Source organism: Dipodomys merriami, unplaced genomic scaffold (genome assembly GCF_024711535.1).
Source record: "Dipodomys merriami isolate MVZ:Mamm:240054 unplaced genomic scaffold, mDipMer1.0.p SCAF_1, whole genome shotgun sequence".
In the NCBI taxonomy this organism is placed as follows: Eukaryota; Metazoa; Chordata; class Mammalia; order Rodentia; family Heteromyidae; genus Dipodomys; species Dipodomys merriami.
The window spans coordinates 6,463,514-6,485,204 of record NW_027202270.1 but is presented as its reverse complement, the minus strand read 5'-3'; the positions used below and the strand labels follow the sequence as shown (position 1 = coordinate 6,485,204).

Below are 21,691 nucleotides of genomic sequence, written 5' to 3'. Positions count from 1 at the left end.
TAACAGTGGCAGGAGTTATGGGTAAGGAAGAGATCATATGGCTAGACAGGAAGCCAGGGTAGAGGGAAGACCAGTATTGGCCATACCTCTTGAAACTCCCACCACCTTTCAACACTGCCATACTGGGGACCAAGCTCTGAACACATAAACTGATTGTGGGACACTCAAACCAGGTCCAAACTATAACAGAGGTCTTATCCAGAATTACTTCCACTCCAAAACTCTGGAATTCAAGCCTTCTTCACAGAGCAAATCAAGACCATTTGGGAGACTTTTAAACAGTATCATGAGAGGAAAAGAGACAAGTGTCCATGTTGGAGAGAGATTTGAAATGTAAAATCTGCATTCAGGACTCTGGCACTGACTGGATGTAGTAGGGCAAGGAAAATGGAAGAATCTCAACAAATGGAGGTGGAGATGGAAGGTGGTGAGGATGTGGTACGTTGTTTTGTAGGAAGTTTTAAAGAAGTTATGTGATTAGCTTATTTGACTGGGGAAAAGATACTGCTTTTAATAGGGAAAAGATACAGCTCTTATCAGAGAAAAAAATATCAACACAGGAGCAGGTGGGGGTGGGGTAGGGAAGGGGAATGCTGGACTCTTGTCTTCTCCATGTGATATTTGAGGAATCCATGGATGCCCAAGTTAAGGTATCTTCATAGAAGGGGGGGTCTTATTCCAAGCAGTGGCTGGGTTAGGAGTGCAGATATGGGAAGGACTTACGTATACACAATAGTACAAACGCAGAGAGAAGAGATCCCTCAGGAGACAGTGCTGTGGAAGAGAAGAAAGCAGAGGGATAGTGGTAAGGAACCAATGATAAGGAGCTAGCTGAGAAAGGATCTAGAAAGGGTTTTTATTAAGGATCTGGTTGTTGTTTATTTTTAAAAAATATGTACACTTTTCCCTGAGTATGGTCATGTGTGTGAAGAATTAAAACAAAGGCTTTGTATCAGCATGTTATCATTCTTAAGGACTGGGCCTCACAAAGTTTGCATTGTCATGCTTTGGTTTGGTATCTCCTAACATTAGTACAGTGAACTCACTATCTTGTGATTCAGAAATAAAGGAAGGAAGGGGGGGAAAGTAAGAGGCACAAACCATTTTGAGAAACCTGTATGACAAGTGAGGGAGAAGGGAAGATTGGGGAGAAGAATGGTACCTGTGAGTAAGAAAGACAACTCTAGCATTGTGTTCTAGCTCATGATCAAAGACCAGCCAAACAGGGCGCTCACAGGGAAGATCTAGGCTTTGGATAGAGGCACCAGAGTATACATGTAAAGTTGGAGAGCAGAGTTGGAAGATGTGAATTGAAGGAAAATAGTAGAAGGGTGCTGAGAAGGGGTTGAGACTGACAGTCTCAGTCTCTCTGTGAAGAAGACCTGAGCTTTTCTGCTGAGAAAGGTTGAGAAGAGTCAGGTAGATTGTATTTGAATGGCATAGGAAAGAACTGACAAAAAATGAGAGCAAAGAAGGGCACATTGTGAGGCTGGCCACGGGGTTTGTAGAATTGAGGCAGTAGGAGTGAGGGAGCTGGGCACTGAAGTGATCTGTACTGAACAGAAAAGCTGAGGAGGGAAAGGTAGGGAAAAAAATCAGGAGACTTGAGCTGGAAGTGTGACTCAAGTGAGTGCCAGCCAAACAAGCAAATTGAGTGTGAGACCCTCAATTCAAACCCTAGAACTACCACAAACAAACAAAAAGATCAAGAGGGGCTTGGCACAGTGCTGGTAGTAGCAGGGCTCTCAGTTACAGTTAGACATGGCTATTTCTGCCCCCCTCACACCAGTTTGGAGTGTGTCTAGGTACTGTAGCAGGCCCCATGTCATGGTTGTGCTATCCAAGGTCTAGGTTATCAGAGGGGCCACCTGCTGTTCTTTCATTTCTCTAGCCCTCCTCTATAGGGATACCTGCTTGAATGGGGTTGTGGAAGATGCATTCGCAGTGACCCCAGCAGGACCAGGCTGATTTATGAGAGCCTGGAATATGTCAGACCACAAGTGTGATCATAACCTCTCAATTTCTTCTCTTTTGAAAGACAAGATGCTTAGATACCTATTTACCAAACTGTATGGGCACAAAGATGGTTTCTTCTTCCATTCCTGATCTGGTGAAGGGTTTACTAAAAGGGAACGCTTCTTAAAAATATAAATTAATTATACTATTTCAGAAGTTTTCATGTTTCTCTTCTTTATAAGCACTTAGGTTCTTTGGCCTCTGACCATGGTAGTATGAGTAGCCAAGCAGTTTTGCTAACCTGGGCAGCTACTGAGTGTGCTGATTATTTCCTTTATATTTAAATACTAGGTGCCTGTGACATTTTAAAGTAAAATGTTTAGCTAGAAGTCTGCCAAGTATTGTATAAAATGATTTAAGTGATACAGGAAGTATAAAAACAGGTCATCTACAGATTTAAGGTGCCTGTTGTGTGTCAGATGCTAGTTAGGGAGACAGGGAAAGACCTTGTTTTTGTTCTTAGGAGTTCTGCGATCTGGAAGTGGGAGATACACTAGAGAAGCAACCAGGATGCAGGATGCTATGGAGGAATGCAGATTAGAGAGGGTGGAAGGAGTGGCTTGCTCTTTGAGACTTCTTTACATTGTCTTTGAAAGAAAAGAGGAATTACAAAACATAGTACATTCTCTGCCTGGGGGAGACCAGAGAAGCCTTACAGATGGCAGGGAGCCGAATCTAGAAGGATGTGCATAGGTTTGCCAGATGCCAAGTGTTAAGAAAGGTGTTCCAGAAAAAGAGAATACCATGTGCATGAACTAGAACAATAAGCAGACAGGCTAGGTGAAGGGCTTGCAGAAAGATGGCACATGCGGCTGGTGTTATGGATGGAGGGGAATGCCCAGACCAAGGCTGAATGGCAGGAAGACTGATCCAGGTGATGATGCAGTGGCTAGGAACCCTAGAGTTTTTTTTCCCCCTTTCTTTCTTTTAGGGGGTTTGCTTCCTAGGCAAGCACTCTACCACTGAAACATTCCTTTTATTTATTTTTCAAATAGAGTCTTAACTAGGCTAGCCTTGGACTATAATCCTGCTACCTTTTCCTGCCAGATAGCTGAGATTATAGATTTATGTCAGCATTACCTAACACTATCTAGATTGTTTGTTGAGATGGGTTCTTGCTAACTTTTTGCCCAGGCTGGCCTCAATCCATGATGTTCCTCTTCACTGCTTCCTAAGTATCTGGGATAACATAAGTAAACAACTACAGATGGCTTGAGCTGACTTTTATCTAGCATTTCTAATATTCAAAGTCTTTTTTTAGTACATTTAAAATGAGTTTGAATGTGACATTTTCAAACATGTATATAATGAACTTTGATCATATTCACCCCCACCCCCATTACTCTGTAGTTTCTTCCTCTTCCCAAATAGACCTTCTTCTGCATTCATATCCTCTTTTTCTCTTAACTCTAGATTCAACATAGAGGAGAAAACATGTGGTATAGGCTTCTGTCTTTCAAAAGAGAATACCACGTGTATATTTCACTTAACATGATATCCAGTTCCATCGTTTCTCCTGCAAATGACATAATTTCTCTCTTCTTTATGGCAGAATAAAGCTGTTGTGTATATATACACCACCATGTGTTGATGGACACAGACTGATTCCATAAGTTGGCTATTATGAATAGTGTTGTAATAAATGTGGATACACATCTGTTTCTGTTGTATGGTGACTTGCTGACTTAAGGTTTATACCCAGAAGTGTATAGCTAGATCATGGTAGTTCCATTTTTAGTTTTTAGGTGAACCCACATACTGACTTCCATAGTGGTTAAACTAGTTTATAATCCTACCAACAGTGTAGAGTTCCTTTATCCCATATTCTTAACAGCATGTATTGTTTTGGCTTTCTTTTTTGGGGGGGGGGGGGATCCGGTCATGGGCCTTAGCTCTGGGCCTGGGCGCTTCCCTCAGCTCTGAAGGCTAGCACTCCACCACTTGAGCCACAGCACCACTTCCGGCTTTTTTCTTCTTCTGCTTATGTGGTGCTAAGGAATCAAACCCAGGGCCTCATGCATGCAAGGCAAGCACTCTACCACTGAGCCACCTTCCCAGCCCTTTGTTTTTGCTTTCTTGATGATAGCTGTTTGGACTGGGGTGAGATGCAATCTCATTTTGTTTTGTTTTGTTTGGTTTGTTGGGTTTTTTTTGTTTTGTTTTTTTGGTTGGTCTTGGAGCTTGAACTCTGGCCCTAGACGCTGTCCCTCGGCTCTTGAGCTCAAGGCTAGTGCTCTGCCACTTGAGCCACAGCACCACTTCTGGCTTTCTGAGTGGTTTATTAGTGATAAGAGTCTCACAGAGTTTCCTGCCCAGGCTGGCTTTGAACCTCGATCCTCAGATGTCAGCCTCCTGAGTAGCTAGGATTACAGGCATGAGCCATCGGCACCCAGCTCTTTTATTTGTATGTTTGAGGCTAAAAATGTGAAACAATTTCTTCATATATTTCTTGGCCATTTTTACTTTTTTCTTTTGAGAACTGTCTGTTCAGTTCTTTAGTCCATGTTGACCAGATTATTTTTTCAATGCTTAGTTTTTTTTTAGTTCTTTATATATTCTGGGTATGAATCCTCTGTCAGATGGGAACTAGCAAAAATTTTCTTCCATTCTAAAAGCTATCTCCTCACTCTGATAACTATTTCTTTTGCAGTACAGAACCTTTTTTTTTGTTTTCTTTTTTTGTCAGTTCTAGGGCTTGAACTTAGGGCTTGAGTGCTGTTCCTGAGCTCTTTTGTCCAAGGGTAACACTTTACCATTTTGAGCCATAGCTCCACTTCCAGGTTTGAGTGATCAATTGGATTTTTCTGCCCAGTCTGGCTTCAAATCATGATCTTCAGATCTCCTGAGTAGCTAGGATTATAGGTGTGATCCACTGGCACCCAACCAGAACCTTTATAACTTGGTACAACCCCATTTGTCAGTTCTTGCTATTATTTTATGAGCTATTAGAGGCCTATTCAGAAAGGTCACCTATGCCTAGGCTGTAAAGTGATTTCTCCAAGCTTTCTGGCAGTGATTTCAAAGTTGCAGACCTTACATTTTGAACTTAGGTTTTTATGAGGGTTCTAACATTTTTAGGAGTCTAGTTTTAATCTTCTATCTGTAGATATCAGTTTTCCCAGAACCATTTGTTTAAGGGGCTGTCCTTTCTCCAGATGTTTTTGACAACTGTTGAGAGTCAAGTCACTGAATATGTTTACTGATTTTTGCATGCCTGAAATGAAAACAACTTGATCATGGTACATGTTCGTTTCAATGTGTTATTCAGTTTGCAAGTATTTTATTGAAGATTTTGTAAAAGTTTATTTTGGGGTCCATTATTCTCTTAGTCCAAATGTCTTTTTTTGGGGGGGGGTCCAGTCATGGGACCTGAACTCTGGGCCTGGGCACTGTCCCTCAGCTCTTCAGCTCAAGGCTAGCACTCTACCACTTGAGCCACAGCATCACTTCCGGCTTTTTTCTTTTTGCTTATATGGTGCTGAGGAATCGAACCCAGGGCCTCATGCATTCAAGGCAAGTGCTCTACCACTGAGCCACCTTCCCAGCCCCATGGATTTTTTTTTATACTTCTGTGAAGAATGATACTGGAATTTTTGATGGGGATTGCATTGATTGGTTTCAGGAAAATAGCCATTTTCATAATATTAATTCTTCTAATCCAAATACATGTGAGATCTTTTCATCTTCTAGTTTCTTCTTTAATTTCTTTCTTCAGTGTTTTTTTTTTTTTTTGGGTCCGGTCATGGGGCCTGAACTCTGGGCCTGGGCGCTGTCCTTCAGCTCTTCAGCTCAAGGCTAGTGCTCTACCACTTGAGCCACAGCTCCACTTCTGGCTTTTTTTTTTCTTTTTTGCTTATGTGGGCCTCAGGCATGCAAGGCAAGCGCTCTACCACTGAGCCACCTTCCCAGCCCCTCTTTCTTCAGTGTTTTAGAGTTTTCATTGTAGGGATTTTTCACTTCATTGGTTAGGATTACTTCTCTTTCAGTTTATTCTTTAGACTACTTTCACTACAATTGTATTCCCTATTTCTCAGGCTGTTTTACATTGATATATATAGATAAAGCTATTTTTGCTAAGTTTATATCCACTTACTTTGCTAGAAGTGTTAGCAGAACTATGAGTTTTCTGGTAGTGTCTTTCAAGTATATGAGTTTTTCAAGTATAGGATCATAGCATCTGCAAAAAAGACATTGTTCGAGGTCTTCCTTTTCTATTTGTCTTCCTTTTCTTTTTCTTGCATTATTGCTCTGGCTAAGTATTTTAGTATTCTTTAAATAAGAGTGGAGAGAGTAAATACATTGTCTTGTTTTTAGAAAGAAACTTATAGTCTTTCTCCACTTAGTATAAATAATGTTGTCTATATATAGTCTTTCTTATGTTAAAGTATGATCCTTACATTCCTAAATTTTTCAAAGCTTTTGTCATGAATGAATATACAATTTTATGAAAAGTTTTGCTTTCATATATTGAGAAAATCATGTAAATTTTTATTCCTGATTATATTTATTGCTTTCATTGACTGCATATATTCAACCATCCTTGCATGCCTGGAATGAGAAGAACTTGATTTTTTAATGTGTTATTGAAGTCAGTTTGTAAGCATTTTATTGAATATCTTTGTATTTGTGTTCATCAGCAATATTGATTTAAAGTTTTTTCTCTTTTCCTTTTTTTTTGTTTTTGCTAGTAGTAGTGTTTTGAATTCAGAGCCTCAGGCTTACTTGACTTGCTTGCTAAACTGGTGTTTACCACTTTAATTATGTCTTCAACCAATCTTTTTACTGGTTATTTTGGGGATGGAGTCTTATGGATTTTTATGCCTGGACTGACTTCAAACTTCAGTTTTCTAGATCTCAGCTTCCTGTGTGGCTAGAACGACAGGCATGAGCTGCCATTTCTTGGCTATTTTTTTTTCTTTTTGTTATGTCCTTGTCCAGTTTGGTATCAAGATAATACTGGCTTCATTGAATAAAATTAGAAGTGCTTCTTAACCTTTCTATTTTGTGAAGCAGTTTGTGGCAGATTGGTGTTACTTCTCCTTTAAAGTTCTGAATCTATTTGGACCTGGACTTTTTTTCATTGGGCAATATTTTATTACTGCTTCAATTTCATTACTTTTTATAAGTCTGTTTGGATTGTTTATATTTTCTTGGTCCAGAAATATATCCATTTCTTCTAAATTTTCCAGTTTTTTGGAATATAAGGTTCATTCTAATCATTCCCTGGATTTCAGTGATATCTATTATAATATCTCACTTTTCATCTCTAATTTTAATACCATTTTGCTGCTGAGAAAAAACTAGACTCAGAATTGCTCTAACTTGACTGTAGAGGAAGTACTTGGCCCATAATTAGACCCTGGGTCTCAGGCATTAACATACTTGCTGCTGATGAGCCTTCACTGTCCTCAGTTGCTTCGACTGTCTGTGTTTTCTGGGTCTTTATTCAGAAAGTGTCAACCTGTGCCAAGGAGCCCTAGTGTTTTACCCTATTCCTTCCTGTAATATTTTCAGTGTATCTGCTTTTACCTAGACGTCTTTGATCCATTTGGAATTGATTCTGGTGCAGGATGATATATAAGAATCTAACTTCAGTTTTCTACATGTATGTAGCCAATTCTGCCAGCACCATTTGTTGAAGAAGCTGTCATTTTTCCATCCTGGTTTTTTTGTTTTGTTTTGTTTTTGGCTCCCTTATCAAAGATTAGGTGGCCATAAGTCTGTGGGTTTGTTTCTTTCTGGGTCCTAAGTTCTATTCCATTGGTCCTCAGGCCTGTTCTTGTGCCAGTACCAAGCTATTTTTATTACTACAGCTTTGTAGTAGAGTTTGAAGTTTTGTATTGATATTCCTCCATCACTATTCTTCCTGCTAAGGATTATTTTCACTATTCAGGGTCTTTTATATTCCATATGAATTTTTGGATTGCTTCTATTTCATTAAAGAATGAAGCTGAGATACTGATGGGTATTCCATTGAATTTGTTGATAGCCTTTGGCAGGTATTTCCATTTTTACAATGTTAATTCTCCCAATACAGGAGCATGGGAGGTTTTTCTACTTCTGTAGATAAACAAATAAAAGAAAGGTTGCTAAATGGGATTGCATTTAACTGCAGAGTTTCTGTATGGCAAAGGACATAGCAAGCAAGATAAATGGAAACCCACAGACTGGGTGAAGATCTTCATTACCCATACAACAGACAAGGGCCTCATATCTAAAATATACTTAGAGCTTAAAAAATAAATCCCCTGGCTGGGAAGGTGGCTCAGTGGTAGAGCGCTTGCCTTGCATGCATGAGGTCCTGGGTTTGATTCCTCAACACCACATAAGCAGAAAAAGAAAGCCGGAAGTGGTACTGTGGCTCAAGTGGTAGAGTGCTAGCCTTGAGCTGAAGAGCTGAGGGACAGCGCCCAGGCCCAGAGTTCAGGCCCCACGACCGGACAAAAAAAAAATTAAATCCCCCAAAAACAAACTCCTAAGGAAATAACCTCCTCATTAACAAGTAGGCTAAAGATTTAAAGAGAGACGTCTCTAAAGAGGAAATAAGAATGGCCAATATCCGGGGCTGGGAAGGTGGCTCAGTGGTAGAGCGCTTGCCTTGCATGGCTGAGGCCCTGGGTTCGATTCCTCAGTACCACATAAGCAAAAAGAAAAAAGCCGGAAGTGGCGCTGTGGCTCAAGTGGTAGAACGCTAGCCTTGAGCTGAAGAGCTGAGGGACAGTGCCCAGGCCCAGAGTTCAGGCCCCACGACCGGACCCCCCCCCCAAAAAAAAAAGAATGGCCAATAGATGCCAAGAAATGCTCAACATCTCTGGCCATAAAGGAATGTAAATCAAAACAACATTGAGACTCTACCTTACCCCAGAATGGCCATTGTCAGGAAATCTAATAACAACAGATGCTGGTAGGAATGAGGCCAAAGGGAATGCTACTACATTATTGGTAGGACTAAAACTTGTTCTGATACTCTGGAAAGAAGTATGGAGGTTCCTCAAAAGACTAAACATAGAGCTCCCCTATGACCCAGCAAGGCCACACTAAAGCTACCAGCACAACTATGTTCGTTGCAGAGTTATTTATCATAGCTAAGTATGGAACCAACCCAGATGCCCCTAAGTAGATCAAAAAGATGTGGTGTGTATACAGGTGAGTTCCATGCTTCTATCAGAAAGAATGGCATTGTCTCATTCATCAGGAAATGGAAAGACTTGGAAAAAATTACATTATTACATTATAACTAGAATATGTCTATGATATTCTTAATGAAGTTATTTTTTTCAGTTTTCATTTTCTGTACCCTTTGTCTTATATAAGTTTATCTGATAGGTGGAAGGGAAAGGGAATCACAGAAACATCAGGGGAAAGGATGATATAATTCAACAATGGTACTCACTTGACACTATGTTGGAAATTAACCATACAACTTTGGGGAGGGGAGGGATGTAGGGATGAATAAGTGAGAAAAAATGAGGGAGGAGGTAACTGCTTAAAAAGAAATGTACTTGGGGCTGGGAAGGTGGCTCAGTGGTAGAGCGCTTGCCTTGCATGCTCAAGGCCCTGGGTTCGATTCCTCAGTACCACATAAGCAAAAAGAAAAAAAAAGCCGGAAGTGGCACTGTGGCTCAAGTGGTAGAGTGCTAGCCTTGAGCTGAAGAGCTGAGGGACAGCGCCCAGGCCCAGAGTTCAGGCCCCACGACTGGACCAAAAAAAAAAAAAAAAATTAAAAAGAAATGTACTCATTACCTTACTTATGCAACTGTAACCTTTCTGTTTATCACCTTTACAATGAAGATAAACAGGGGCTGAGAAGGTGGCTCAGTGGTAGAGTGCTTGCCTTGCATGCATGAGGTCCCCAGCACCACATAAGCAAAAAGAAAAAACAAACCGGAAGTGGTGCTGTGGCTCAAGTGGTAGAGCGCTAGCCTTGAGCTGAAGAGCTGAGGGACAGTGCCCAGGCCCAGAGTTCAGGCCCCACGACCGGATCCAAAAAAAAAAAAATGAAGATAAACATAAATATATTTTTAAAAGAACTTGTGTTTTATTCTCATAGTAATATTTTGTTTGTTATTTTTCCAACATAATCTTTAGTAAATTATGGTATAGTCAGCTACTAGATCAAATGATTGATTGATTTTACTTTGATGAGGCCCTGAAGATTTTATATTCAGCTTTTGAGTTCTTAAGCTTGTAGTTTAACCAGAACGGTTTTATTCAGAGTGCAAGTAGTTCCTGAACAAGGGGCTTCAGGCCCAATATGCAAGACAGATTGGTTCCAGGACCTCTGCAGGTATCAAAATCCAGTGCAACTATAGCCCCTTTGTAACATGGTGGAGTATTTGCATACAACCTTCACTCATCCTCTTTTTTTGGGGGGGGTGGGGGGATCCGGTCGTGGGGCCTGAACTCTGGGCCTGGGCACTGTCCCTCAGCTCTTCAGCTCAAGGTTAGCGCTCTGCCACTTGAGCCACAGCGCCACTTCCAGCTTTTTTCTTTTTGCTTATGTGGTACTGAGGAATCGAACCCAGGGCCTCAGGCATGCAAGGCAAGCGCTCTACCACTAAGCCACCTTCCCAGCCCCTCACACATCCTCTTGAATACTTTAAATCTTCTTTAGATTATTTATTCTCCCTAACACAATATAAACAGTGTGTAAATAGCTGCTATGTTTTATTTTGCAATGGTAGATCAGAGATAGAGTATAGACAACAAAATTAGCTGTCATTTTAACACAACAGTGTATTTCTTGTCTTTTGTTACAAGTCTCCCACTAACCAACTCCAATTTCCTTGATAGTGGAAGTTCCAGGAAGAGCCTGAGACAGTGTGGTCTTTCTGCAGATGGTTCTGGGAAGTAAGCTGCTTTCATCGTCTGTTTGCCCTGGAAGAGCTTGTTTGGTCACCCCAAACTCTTGCCTCTAGTCTGCTCCTGAGCTGCCTGGCACAGATTCCTGTGGGTTAGACAAAGGTGTTCACCAGATGTCCTCTGCTCACAGGTGGTCCCCATGCTTCCCAGGCTGCTATGTGAAGAGCTGTGTAGCCTGAACCCCATGACTGACAAGCTGACCTTCTCAGTGATCTGGACGCTGACCTCTGAGGGCAAGGTAACAATTTGCATACCAGCATTTTCTCAGGTTACTACCATCCCATTCTGTATGTTATGGTAAGCATCACTGCATGCCAGCCCTGGGCTGGAGTGGCATGTGGAAGAATATGGGAAGCCTAGGACAGAGCCACCAGGAAAGAAATGTAAGGGCCCTGGCCTCTTAAAAGCCACCTGTTCCACTCAGGAGACAAAACTGACCCTATGTTTGGAGACAGTAGCTTCCCCCTACTCTCCCCCCTCCCCCCGTAGCCCACTGAAGGAGAAGGTGGAGGAAGCATGAGATGGAGAGCAAGGGCAGGTGGTGGGTTGATCCAGTAGGGTAAGTGTCCTGAGAAGGCAGGAAGGAGAGAGAGAGCCAAACTGCAGTCACTAGAGAAGGGCCTGTGGGAGGAGAACACCTAGAAACCAAGATGTTTGTGTAGATAGGAGGCATCACACTTAGGAAAGTCTGAAATGGCAGGCACACATGGATTGAAGGTGTCATCTTAGAAATCAAGTACTGAAGGGTGTGCAGGATGGCTCCACCTCCCTGGTGAGTAAAGCAGGGACTGGGGACATATGGACACTGGAGTGGAGAACGTCAGCCTGCATTCCCTAGATAAAGGAAATAAAGGAAAAAGAGGACAAAGATGATGCAAGGAAAAACCAGTTCCCTCATCCCAAACAACTCTAAATAACCAGAATAGGGTAGTGATTAAAGTAAACCATGGTACCTACTCAGTTAAGTGTTATATAGTTACTAAAACTGATTACAAAGACCATGGAAGAACATGGGAAATATTTATGCTGTAATATTTAATGGTAGTAAAAAAGAGATATTTAATTATAAGAGGTTCCAAATAAAGATGGAGGATTGAATAACCACACTTACTTTCATTTTATCCCAAAACCTCACTAAAACAACAGTGAAGAGATTTTTTTTTTAAGACATAAACCCACAAGGACAAAGAGAGTGGGAGAGGAGACAACAGCAACAAAACTTTGGAAGCTGGGTAGCAGATGGATGAGTGGTAACTGACTTAGCAGTCCTGAGAAAGCTGAGTCCTCAGCCAGCCACAGAGGAAGCCAAGAAACAAAAAATTCAGGAACGGACAGCACCAGATAGTGCTTCTGCCTTCTCTGGAAGGCAGAGAGGGGTGGGTGAAAATGAGGCTGACATTATGTTGATGAAAGTTTATCTTAAAAGATTGGCCCTGGCATAGCAGCATACCAGAGACCTGTTACCTAGACAAGACAAAGGAAGGGGTGTCTGAACTAGTGCACACCACCTCACTTCTCACTTGGTGGTGTGGTTCCTCAGGGGCATTGAGTAAATGTTGGCATACTGGATGTTAGAGTCTCAACTCCAGAAATCTGCAAGCCAAGCCTATACCCTTTGAATCAGGAGATGGAAATATCTTTCTCTGAAGAATCTGAGTAGTGAAGAATACTTAATAACCTTAAGGATTGTCCGACCAAAAGCCAGCTCTGCTTCTCTACCAGTAAAGCTTACAGACAATAAGCTCTTCCCACACATTCAGATCTTTTTAAAAATTTCATATGCATGTACAAAGAGACTATGTTAGTGTCTAAGATGAAACAGGAAAACAAAGTAAGCTAATAGAAAAAGGCAACCCAGTACAAAACACACTCAACAGGAAAAGAAGCTTCCACTTATATTCTTTTAAAGTTATGTCCCAAGATCTAATTAAAAAACAAGTTGGAGGAGAAAATGCTTTTAGAAAGGGAAAACAATACGAAAGAAATGAATAGAGATTCTGGTTGGAAGGTGAAGTTGAAAAACCATCCCAGGAAGAGGTAGAAAAGATAAGAAAATCTGAGAATCCTCCAAAATATCCAGTATCTGCATAGGCATTCCAGAAATAACAAAGAAAAGAAAGGGAAGCAATGATAAAATAATTCTAAGGAGGTGTACCATTCCTGGAGGATATGGCTTTTCACGTGGCAGTTTATTGTCTGCATAGTGTTAGAGACTCATCATCTCCAAGATACAGCATGATAGAACTCCAGAACACTCGAGACAAGAAAAGAACCTACCGGTTTTTGAGAAGGAGGAGTGGGAAGTCACAAGAACTAGGTGAAGCAGAATAACTCCAGACTTTTCTACCACAACCTTAAAAGCCGAATGACAACAATGATGGATATGATCTCCAAAAAAATTCTTTACCCAATGAAGCTGTCAATAAACTGGGGATATTTTTAGACATTCAGATCTTGTAAATAAAGTGCCTCTTCCACACTCATTCTCAGGAAGCTGTTCGAGGATAGGCTTTACCAAATAAAGAAGCAAATCAAGAAAGAAGGAGCCACATATAGTGGCATGTTTTTCATCCCAGCACTTAGGAGGCTAAGGCAGGAGGATGGTAGAGTTTGGGTCCAATCTCTTTGGCAGCAAAGTAGGATGCAGTCTCAGAAAGAAAGGAGTGAGAGGGAAAGAGGGATCTGGGAAACACATAAATCAGCAAAGAGAAGAAAAGAAAGAGTTAGCACACTTTCTGTCAAGGGCCAGAGAGTAAATATTTCCACAGCCACAGTCTTGGTGACAGCTATTAAAGTCTCCCTTTACAGCCAAAAAGCAGAGGGTATATAAACAAAGCAACATGGCTGTATGCCAGTAAAACTTTATTTAAAAACAGGTGAAAAGTTGGATTTGGCCCTCAGTTTGCTGACAGCTGCCCTGAATGATGGGGATGGCAGCTCTGTGCAGGCTCACAGAGCAGCAGGCCCCACGGGAGTGGGTTGGTAGGCTCTAAGAAAGAAGTTTGAGAAAATGAAATAGTTAAAATATTTGTGTATGAATTTCTTGGGAGATGATTTACACCAACAGGTAACAAACACTTTTATCTCAGGACCCATTACAGAAAAAAACAGTGAGGACCTCAAAGATTTGTTGTTGTTGTTGTTGTTTATGTAGATTATCACTGTTTACCCTATTGGAAATTAAGTGATAAAAATTTCAAATGTCTATCTCAATTAAGAAACTGAAAATCCATTATGGCTTAATATAAATAACATTTTATGGGGCTGGGAAGGTTGCTGAGTGGTAGAGCGCTTGCCTTGCATGCCTGAGGCCCTGGGTTCGATCCCTCAGCACCACATAAACAAAAAGAAAAAAGCCGGAAGTGGTGCTGTGGCTCAAGTGGTAGAGCGCTAGCCTTGAGCTGAAGAGCTGAGGGACAGCACCCAGGCCCAGAGTTCAGGCCCCACGACCGGACCCAAAAAAATAAAAATAAAAATAAATAAATAAATAACATTTTATGAAACGTTAGTACATTTTCCACAACAAAAAAATGAGACAAACTTTGGGTGTTTAGTCAGTCTGTCTGTCTGTCTGTCTGTCTGTCTGTCTGTCTGTGCGTCTGTGCTAGTTCCCGGAGCTTGAACTCAGGGCCTAAACACTGTTCCTAAGCTTTTTTGCTCAAGGCTAGCACTCTGTCTCTTGAGCCACAGCTTTACTTCTTGGCTTTTTGCTGGTTAATTAAAGATAAGAGTCTCTTGGATGGCCTTATGTTGGGCTGCAATTCTCAAATCTTGGCCTCCTGAGTAGATAAGATAGGATTACAGGCATGAGCCAGTGTTCCTGACTCCAGCTTGTTTTATATTTTCACAAATCTTTTGAATGTTATTCTTAGAGAAAACGGTAAGCTAAATTTTCATTCATGCTTCTGTATCAGCCTGTTGGAATAAGTTGTTTTGTTGAGATATATGAAGGAAATTCAACTTTAGATGGTTGAAAGAATGGAGCATTTTAGGCCAGGTACAATAAGACACATCTGTAATACCAGTTACTCAGAGGGGAGGATTATGATATGAGGCCAGCCCCAAGAAAAAGTTCAGGAAATCCAGTCACAATAAGTAAACCATACATGGTGGTTCATACCTGTAATTCCAGCTATACCAAAGACTGTAGGTAGGAGGATCATAGTCTGAGACTAACCTGTGTTAAAAATAAGAAATCCTACATGAAAAAGAGCTAAAGCAGAACAGAAGAGCTAGGGGCATGACTGAAGGGGTAGAGCTCTTGTCTAGCAAGCCTGAGTCTATCTGAGTTCAAACCCCAGTACTGCCAAAGAGAAGAGGAAAATGTTAATAACTTTTTCAGAAAAATGTAGTAGAATTCAAATTCAAATGTAGTAGAATTCAAAAAATGTAGAAAAATTCAACAACAACAACAAAAATGCTTAAAGTTATTTGCAGTCTAGAACTTAAACTGTATCTATTATGAATTGGTATCCTCCCCAAGTTCCTGTAGTGAAACCCTAACCCCAAGTATGCTATATTTAGAGTGAGCCTACAGGAGATAATTAAGAATGCAGGAAGTCATAGAGTGGGGCACTGATAAAATAAGATTAGCATACATAAAAGTTAAGACTACAGGAGTTTACTTTTTCTTCCTCCACCAAGTGAAAACACAACCTGATGGCAGCTTTCTGTCTGCAACATGAAGAAAGCCCTCACTGAGAACTAAATTGGTTGGTACCTTGATCTTGAACTTCTGGCCTCCAGAATGGTGTGAAAACATTTTTGTGTTGTTTAAGCCACTCAGTCTGATATTTTGTTCTGTAGCCCTAGCAGATTAGCATTGTTACCAATTGAACTTTACTAAGTTATATAAAAATCCATTGGTGTCTGTTATACTGTGAATAGATCGTTTACCCAGTCACAATTTAGACATAAATCATTTAAAAAGTATTGACCTATTTTGCTGATCATCTATCAGATGTACACGTTTCATTACATAATGAAAAAAGTCATGTTTGTTTCCATTCTTACCAGCAAACTATTAAGTATTAGTACTAACCATTAAGCTTCTTGTCAGATACAGTATTTCTACTGTTACAATCTTTGTAAAAAGCTTAGTGTTTGCAATTAGCAATAATCAATGTCCATACTTTTCCTTAACATCCAACAACCAAGTCTAAAGAACTACAATTGTGTGTTAGTTGTTTCTTCAGTGAAAATGGTGCTCCATAGAAAGCCATGGGTTCAGCCTACTGCCCAAATGGTTATATATAGGTAACTCAAAATAGCTGTCATCCCTCTGCCTCTGACTGAAGCAACAAAATAATCAAGGATTGAGAAGAGAAAATAAAATGAATTTTACTCATCTACCAAGAACATTCTCAATGAACCTAGCCAGTGTGTGGTGTGAAGAATATAACAACTCCTAGGGTTGGGAAAGTGGCTCAGTGGAGAAAGCTTGCCTTGCATGCATGAGGCCCTGGGTTCGATTCCTCAGCACTACATAAGCAAAAAGAAAAAAGCCAGAAGTGGTGCTGTGGCTCAAGTGGTAGAGCGCTAGCCTTGAGCTGAAGAGCTGAGGGACAGCGCCCAGGCCCAGAGTTCAGGCCCCACGACCGGACCCCCAAAAAAAAAAAGGATATAACAACTCCTGACTTCCATGTAGGCAGAACAGTTTCCCTACCAGTGCTTCTGGACAACCAGCATCAATGTCAGCTCATGGGACAGGCCGTGCTGGGGCCAGGAGATTCTTCCAAAGGCAGCTTTGGTTATGAGGGCCCCACACATCTGGGCCATACTTTGAAAATCACTGTTTGAGATAGTTGGTAGAAAATTTGAGGTGAGTTAATATACATAGTACTAGAAAAATTAAACAGACCAAAGAGAGGTAAGTGGGTATCACAGTGGAAGTAAGAAGTTATAAAGGAAGCCGGGCACCGGTGACTCACGCCTGTAATCCTAGCTACTCAGGAGGCTGAGATCTGAGGATCGAAGTTCAAAGCCAGCCCGGGCAAGAAAGTCTGTGAAACTCTTATCTCCAGTAAACCACCAGAAACCTGGAAGTGGCTCAAGTGGTAGAATGCTCACCTTGAGCTGAGGGACAGTGCTCAGGCCCAGAGTTCAAGCCCCATGACTGACAAAGAAGAAAAAAGAAATTGTAAAGGAAAGCTATTGACTATTTACATCACCTCAGGAGTATATTGAACATGTGAGGCTGATGGGTAGAACGTACTGTTTTGGGAGGATGGGCTGTGGTGGAGGTGAGGGTACGGGTGGGCGGTGGAGTGTGTGCAAAGCAAAGTCTCTGCCTCTATAGCGAAAAGTTTGTGAATAAAACCTAAAAGATCAAGGCATAACCATTGAGAAGGTTATATATAAATATGGAAGCTAATCAAAGTGTTATCCCATGGGAAGACAGGAGGAAAGGGACAGAGAGCTGCGGTTTTTCATAACAAGCCTTTAAAACTGTTTGAATATCGGAACTTTATGTTTTAATTTGAAAAAAATTAGACATTCAGTAAAGTAAACAAAACAGCCCAGTAAACCTACTGTCCTATATCCCAGATTCAGACTTTGTTCTTTGCTAATGCTATGGTATTTTAAAACAAACCACAGACATGTCATTTCACTCATGTGTATTTTGATCTGTGACTGAAAAACCTGGGCTTCTTCTTATGTAACATCAGTACACTTAGCACACCAAACAATGTCATGTTGCCATCTAAAATCTAGTTCATAATGCATTTACTTGATCAATTACAATTGATTTATCCAAATTAGGATTTTAAAAATGTTACACAGATTACATTCAGTTTTTACAGCTCCTAAATATCTGGTAAAGGTGGGTTTTTTGAGGGTTTTTTTTTTTTTTTTGAGATTTAAGAGGCCAGAATTATCCGAAATACAGGGAAGAAATTATGAGTACAGTATGCCAGCACTTACTCTGGTGGGGGTGGAAGCAAGCATGGGGAAAATGAATGGAAAAAGACCAGAACGAAATAAAACAGAATGCCAGCAGTGGTTGTGTTTGAGTAGTAAACCTATGAGTAATTTTTTCTACTTTTCTTAATTTTCTAATGTTTTCTTGAAAACATGTATAACTTTTATATTCATATAAATGCTTATTTTTGCAAAAGTTTGACTAAACAGAAAACAAAAGCCCATAGAAGGAACTAAATTGAGTCAATAGAAAAGAACGTTATGAATTATGGCTGCTAGAGTCAGACCCAAGAAATAAAAAGCTGCCTGATCTAATGAGCTTCTAAAATACGAGGGTCATAAAAGAAGCACTAGAAAGTAGCAAACTCTTGACACTCAGCAGACTTTTCGGGTTTCTGCTGGAGGCAGTGTCTATGTCCAGGCTTTCTGCTGTCCATGAGGGGTTGAAGGGCAGATGTGAAGGAGGTGCAAGTACAGGAAGGATACCGGGCTGCTGTCCAGACCTTACCAAATAGGAAGTAGAAGGGCTTGTGTTAGGGACAGAGTTGTGCAGCAGCGTTCACTAACCACACTCCTTGTACTGTGGTTATCCAAATACCCAGCCCAGGGACCACATGTGAGATAGACCAATTGGTCAGTCCTGGGATGTGGTGACAAACGAGGATCTCTTAACCCACACTTAAGATGCCTGAAATGAAAGGTCAGATTCCACATGCATGTCCAAGGGATGCTTATTCAAGACACAGGACAGAAAGCCTTTGCTAAGCAAGAGGAGTACAAAGTTTGAAGCCAGATGGCAGCTGAGGATGCCAGAAAAGGCTTCGTGGGGTGAGGAACAGTGCTGTGTCAAGAACCTGAATGAGCCAGGTATCAGTGGCTCATGCCTATCATCCTAGCTACTCAGGAGGCTGACATCTGAAGATCAAAATGAAGCTATCCTGGGCAGACAAATCTGAGAGACTTTTTTTTGGGGGGTGGGGGGTGGGGTCCGGTCGTGGGGCCTGAACTCTGGGCCTGGGCGCTGTCCCTCAGCTCTTCAGCTCAAGGCTAGGCCTCTATACTTGAGCCACAGCACCACTTCCGGCTTTTTTCTTTTTGTTTATGTGGTGCTGAGGGATCGAACCCAGGGCCTCAGGCATGCAAGGCAAGTGCTCTCCCACTGAGCCACCTTCCCAGCCCCAAATCTGAGAGACTTAATTATCTGCATTTAGCCAGCAAAAAGCCAGAATTGGAGACATGGTTTAAGTGGTAGAGCACCAGCTATGAGCAAAGAAGTTGAGGGTATAAATCACTGAGTTCAAGCCGTAATATGCGCGGGCACGTGTACACACACACACACACACACACACACACACACACACACACACACACACACACACACACACACACACACACGCATGCACACGCATGCACACACCACACACAGCCTGAGTGAATGAATGAAGAGGGAATTAAAAGTCTATGTGACCAAAGCCCAAGGTTAGGTTTTCATGCAATGGTTGTTTCTCTTGTCATAAAGGCTTGGACATAGAAAGGGATCAGAGTACTGCTCCTACATGGCTGCCATCTCACCTGGAGTTGAAATGGAGGAAGCTATGTGGTTTCCTTTGAACTACTAGAATACCTTACTTTCTAGAGCAATCATGGTTCCATAGTAAAAACTATGCTAACTTTATTTTTTTAAGTAGTATTTTTAAGCACCCACAAGAAAATCCTGGCTATATATTTTTCACATGTTGGTTGTGAGAACATTGTTCTGTAATCTCGACATGATTATATATTATCACAAGGAAAAAGTTGCCCCATTCAATCCTTTTGTAAGATGTAGCTCTGGAACCACAAAATTCTACTTAATCATGTCAGGCGATGAGCCATGTCATTTGATTGCCTCTGTCTTATCCCTACTCCTCAGATGCTTTGATTTGAGGTTATCTTGTATATATGCCTTGGTCTTACAGTGAGTTTGACTTGATAAATGTGTCTCAGGGTCAAAGATCAGAGGGCCACCTTCCCCCTCCTAAAGCCTCCCTGCTACATGCTGTCCAATTTCAAAAGTGGCCCATATCTTCTATTCACTTAGGTCATAAGTCATGGGATCATTCTTGGCTACTTCAATCTTTCACCCCTTCCCTACCTTGTCCCACTCTAGTCTGCCAGTAAATCATCTCAGTTTTGTCATCTAAATACTTCTTGAATCTGCCCCTTTCCTAATCACTAGAATACTGGCCCTTAGTCAAGATGCTGCCTCCCACCTAGATAATGCAATGACTGAACTGCTCTTCCAGCTGTATTCCTGTCTACTTCGTCTTCCCACACAGCAGGCAGAAGGGTCTTCTCAATCTTTTTTTTGTTTGAGGGGGGGTGTCCGGTCATGGGGCCTGAACTCTGGGCCTGGGTGCTGTCCCTCAGCTCTTGAGCTCAAGGCCACCACTCTGCCACTTGAGCCACAGCGCCACTTCCAGCTTTTTTCTTTTTGCTTATGTGGTGCTGAGGAATGGAACCCAGGGCCTCAGGCATGCAAGGCAAGCGCTCTACCACTGAGCCACCTTCCCAGCCCCAAGGGTCTTCTCAATCTTAAACTAGGTCTCACCTGTCCTCCTCTAAAACTGTCTCATTTATAACATCTGTGCAATTGTATTTTTTTCTTGTTCTTTCTTCCACCTCTTCTACTAGAGAGACACATGGCCTCCAGAGTCATTCTGGAAGCATTCTTTTTGCTCTTGCTGGCACATCTTTGTTCCTGGGAAGAAACTGACACTTCTGACTGAGCTCCCTACTGTGCACCTGCTTGCCATCACAGCTTTCTGTGAGCTGACTTCTGCTGAAGTTGAGTTTTTCTACCCAACCTCTACTAATACCCCTCAAGTCTCTTCCAATTCCTAGGAGCTCTAGAGAAATCTTCCTACTGCTTGCCTAACACAGCAATACATGTTGTGTGTTGGACAGGGTTAGAGTACTATGATATACACCATTCAGACATTTCAGCAAAGCCTTCAAGGGTACATTGGAATTCTTTTATTTATCCTTACTGTGGGTGTTCCATTTTATTCTTGGTTTCTGGCCTTCAGTGCTGCCTTCTATTCCTCTTCCCTTCAAGATCTACCATTGTCCTGGGGACCCTCATCTCTCCTTGGCAACCAAAAGGCTGTCAGCTTGATCTCCACTTTATGATTTCTTGCTACCTTTCCCCATACTTTCTCTGCCTTGTCAATAAAACATCCATGTTGCAACTTGATTTAGGGCCTATGTTCTTTGGGTCTTGCAGTAATATCAACATCAACCAAGACATTCAGCTAAAGTTGCCAAAGGCTCACTTACCTTTTGCAGTGTTTTTTTATGTTACTGTGTTTCTGTTTCTCCCATAGTGAACCTGACTTGGATCTTACTTCATTACTAAACATCATATGGTCATGTCATGATCAGCCTCAGAAGTCTAACTCTAGAGCATGACATATGAAGACATACACCAAATCCCCCTACATTACCATCTACCATCCATTCTCCAGGGCCCACAGTTTCTGTCTTGCCACTGAAGTGTTCCATTGAGCCTAAACAAGCTGCCATACTCCTTAAATTGCTCATGTGTTTCTTCCTCTGTCCTGCAGCCTTTCCTCTCAGCTCTGCCAGCAAGAATCCCGCTCATCCTTTAAGATCCCACTAAAACCCCACTTCTCCATAATACTATTAGAAAGCACTCATCCACTTAGTAAATATTCATGAGATATTTGCTATACCCACAGACTGTACAAGGCAGTGAAGATACAAAATTAAATGCACACTAAAAAAAGAAACAGTAGGGTTTTTTGGTTAGTTTTTGGCTGGATGGTGGCTTTATAGGAAATTTGTTTAGTCTCTTTCCTATCTATATAGTTTTACATTTCCTACAATGAAA

At 41.4% G+C, this 21,691-nt stretch overlaps 1 protein-coding gene across 2 annotated transcripts in view; it reads left to right on the top strand.

Moving 5' to 3' along the window:
* Positions 1-21,691, top strand: part of Dis3l2 (DIS3 like 3'-5' exoribonuclease 2) — a 401,227-nt gene that overhangs the window by 293,674 nt on the left and 85,862 nt on the right. For both annotated transcript variants that reach the window (XM_070014895.1, XM_070014884.1), the window contains one exon: positions 11,009-11,116. In XM_070014895.1, coding sequence (XP_069870996.1) covers positions 11,009-11,116 — 108 coding nt within the window. The remainder of the gene's footprint in view (positions 1-11,008; positions 11,117-21,691) is intronic.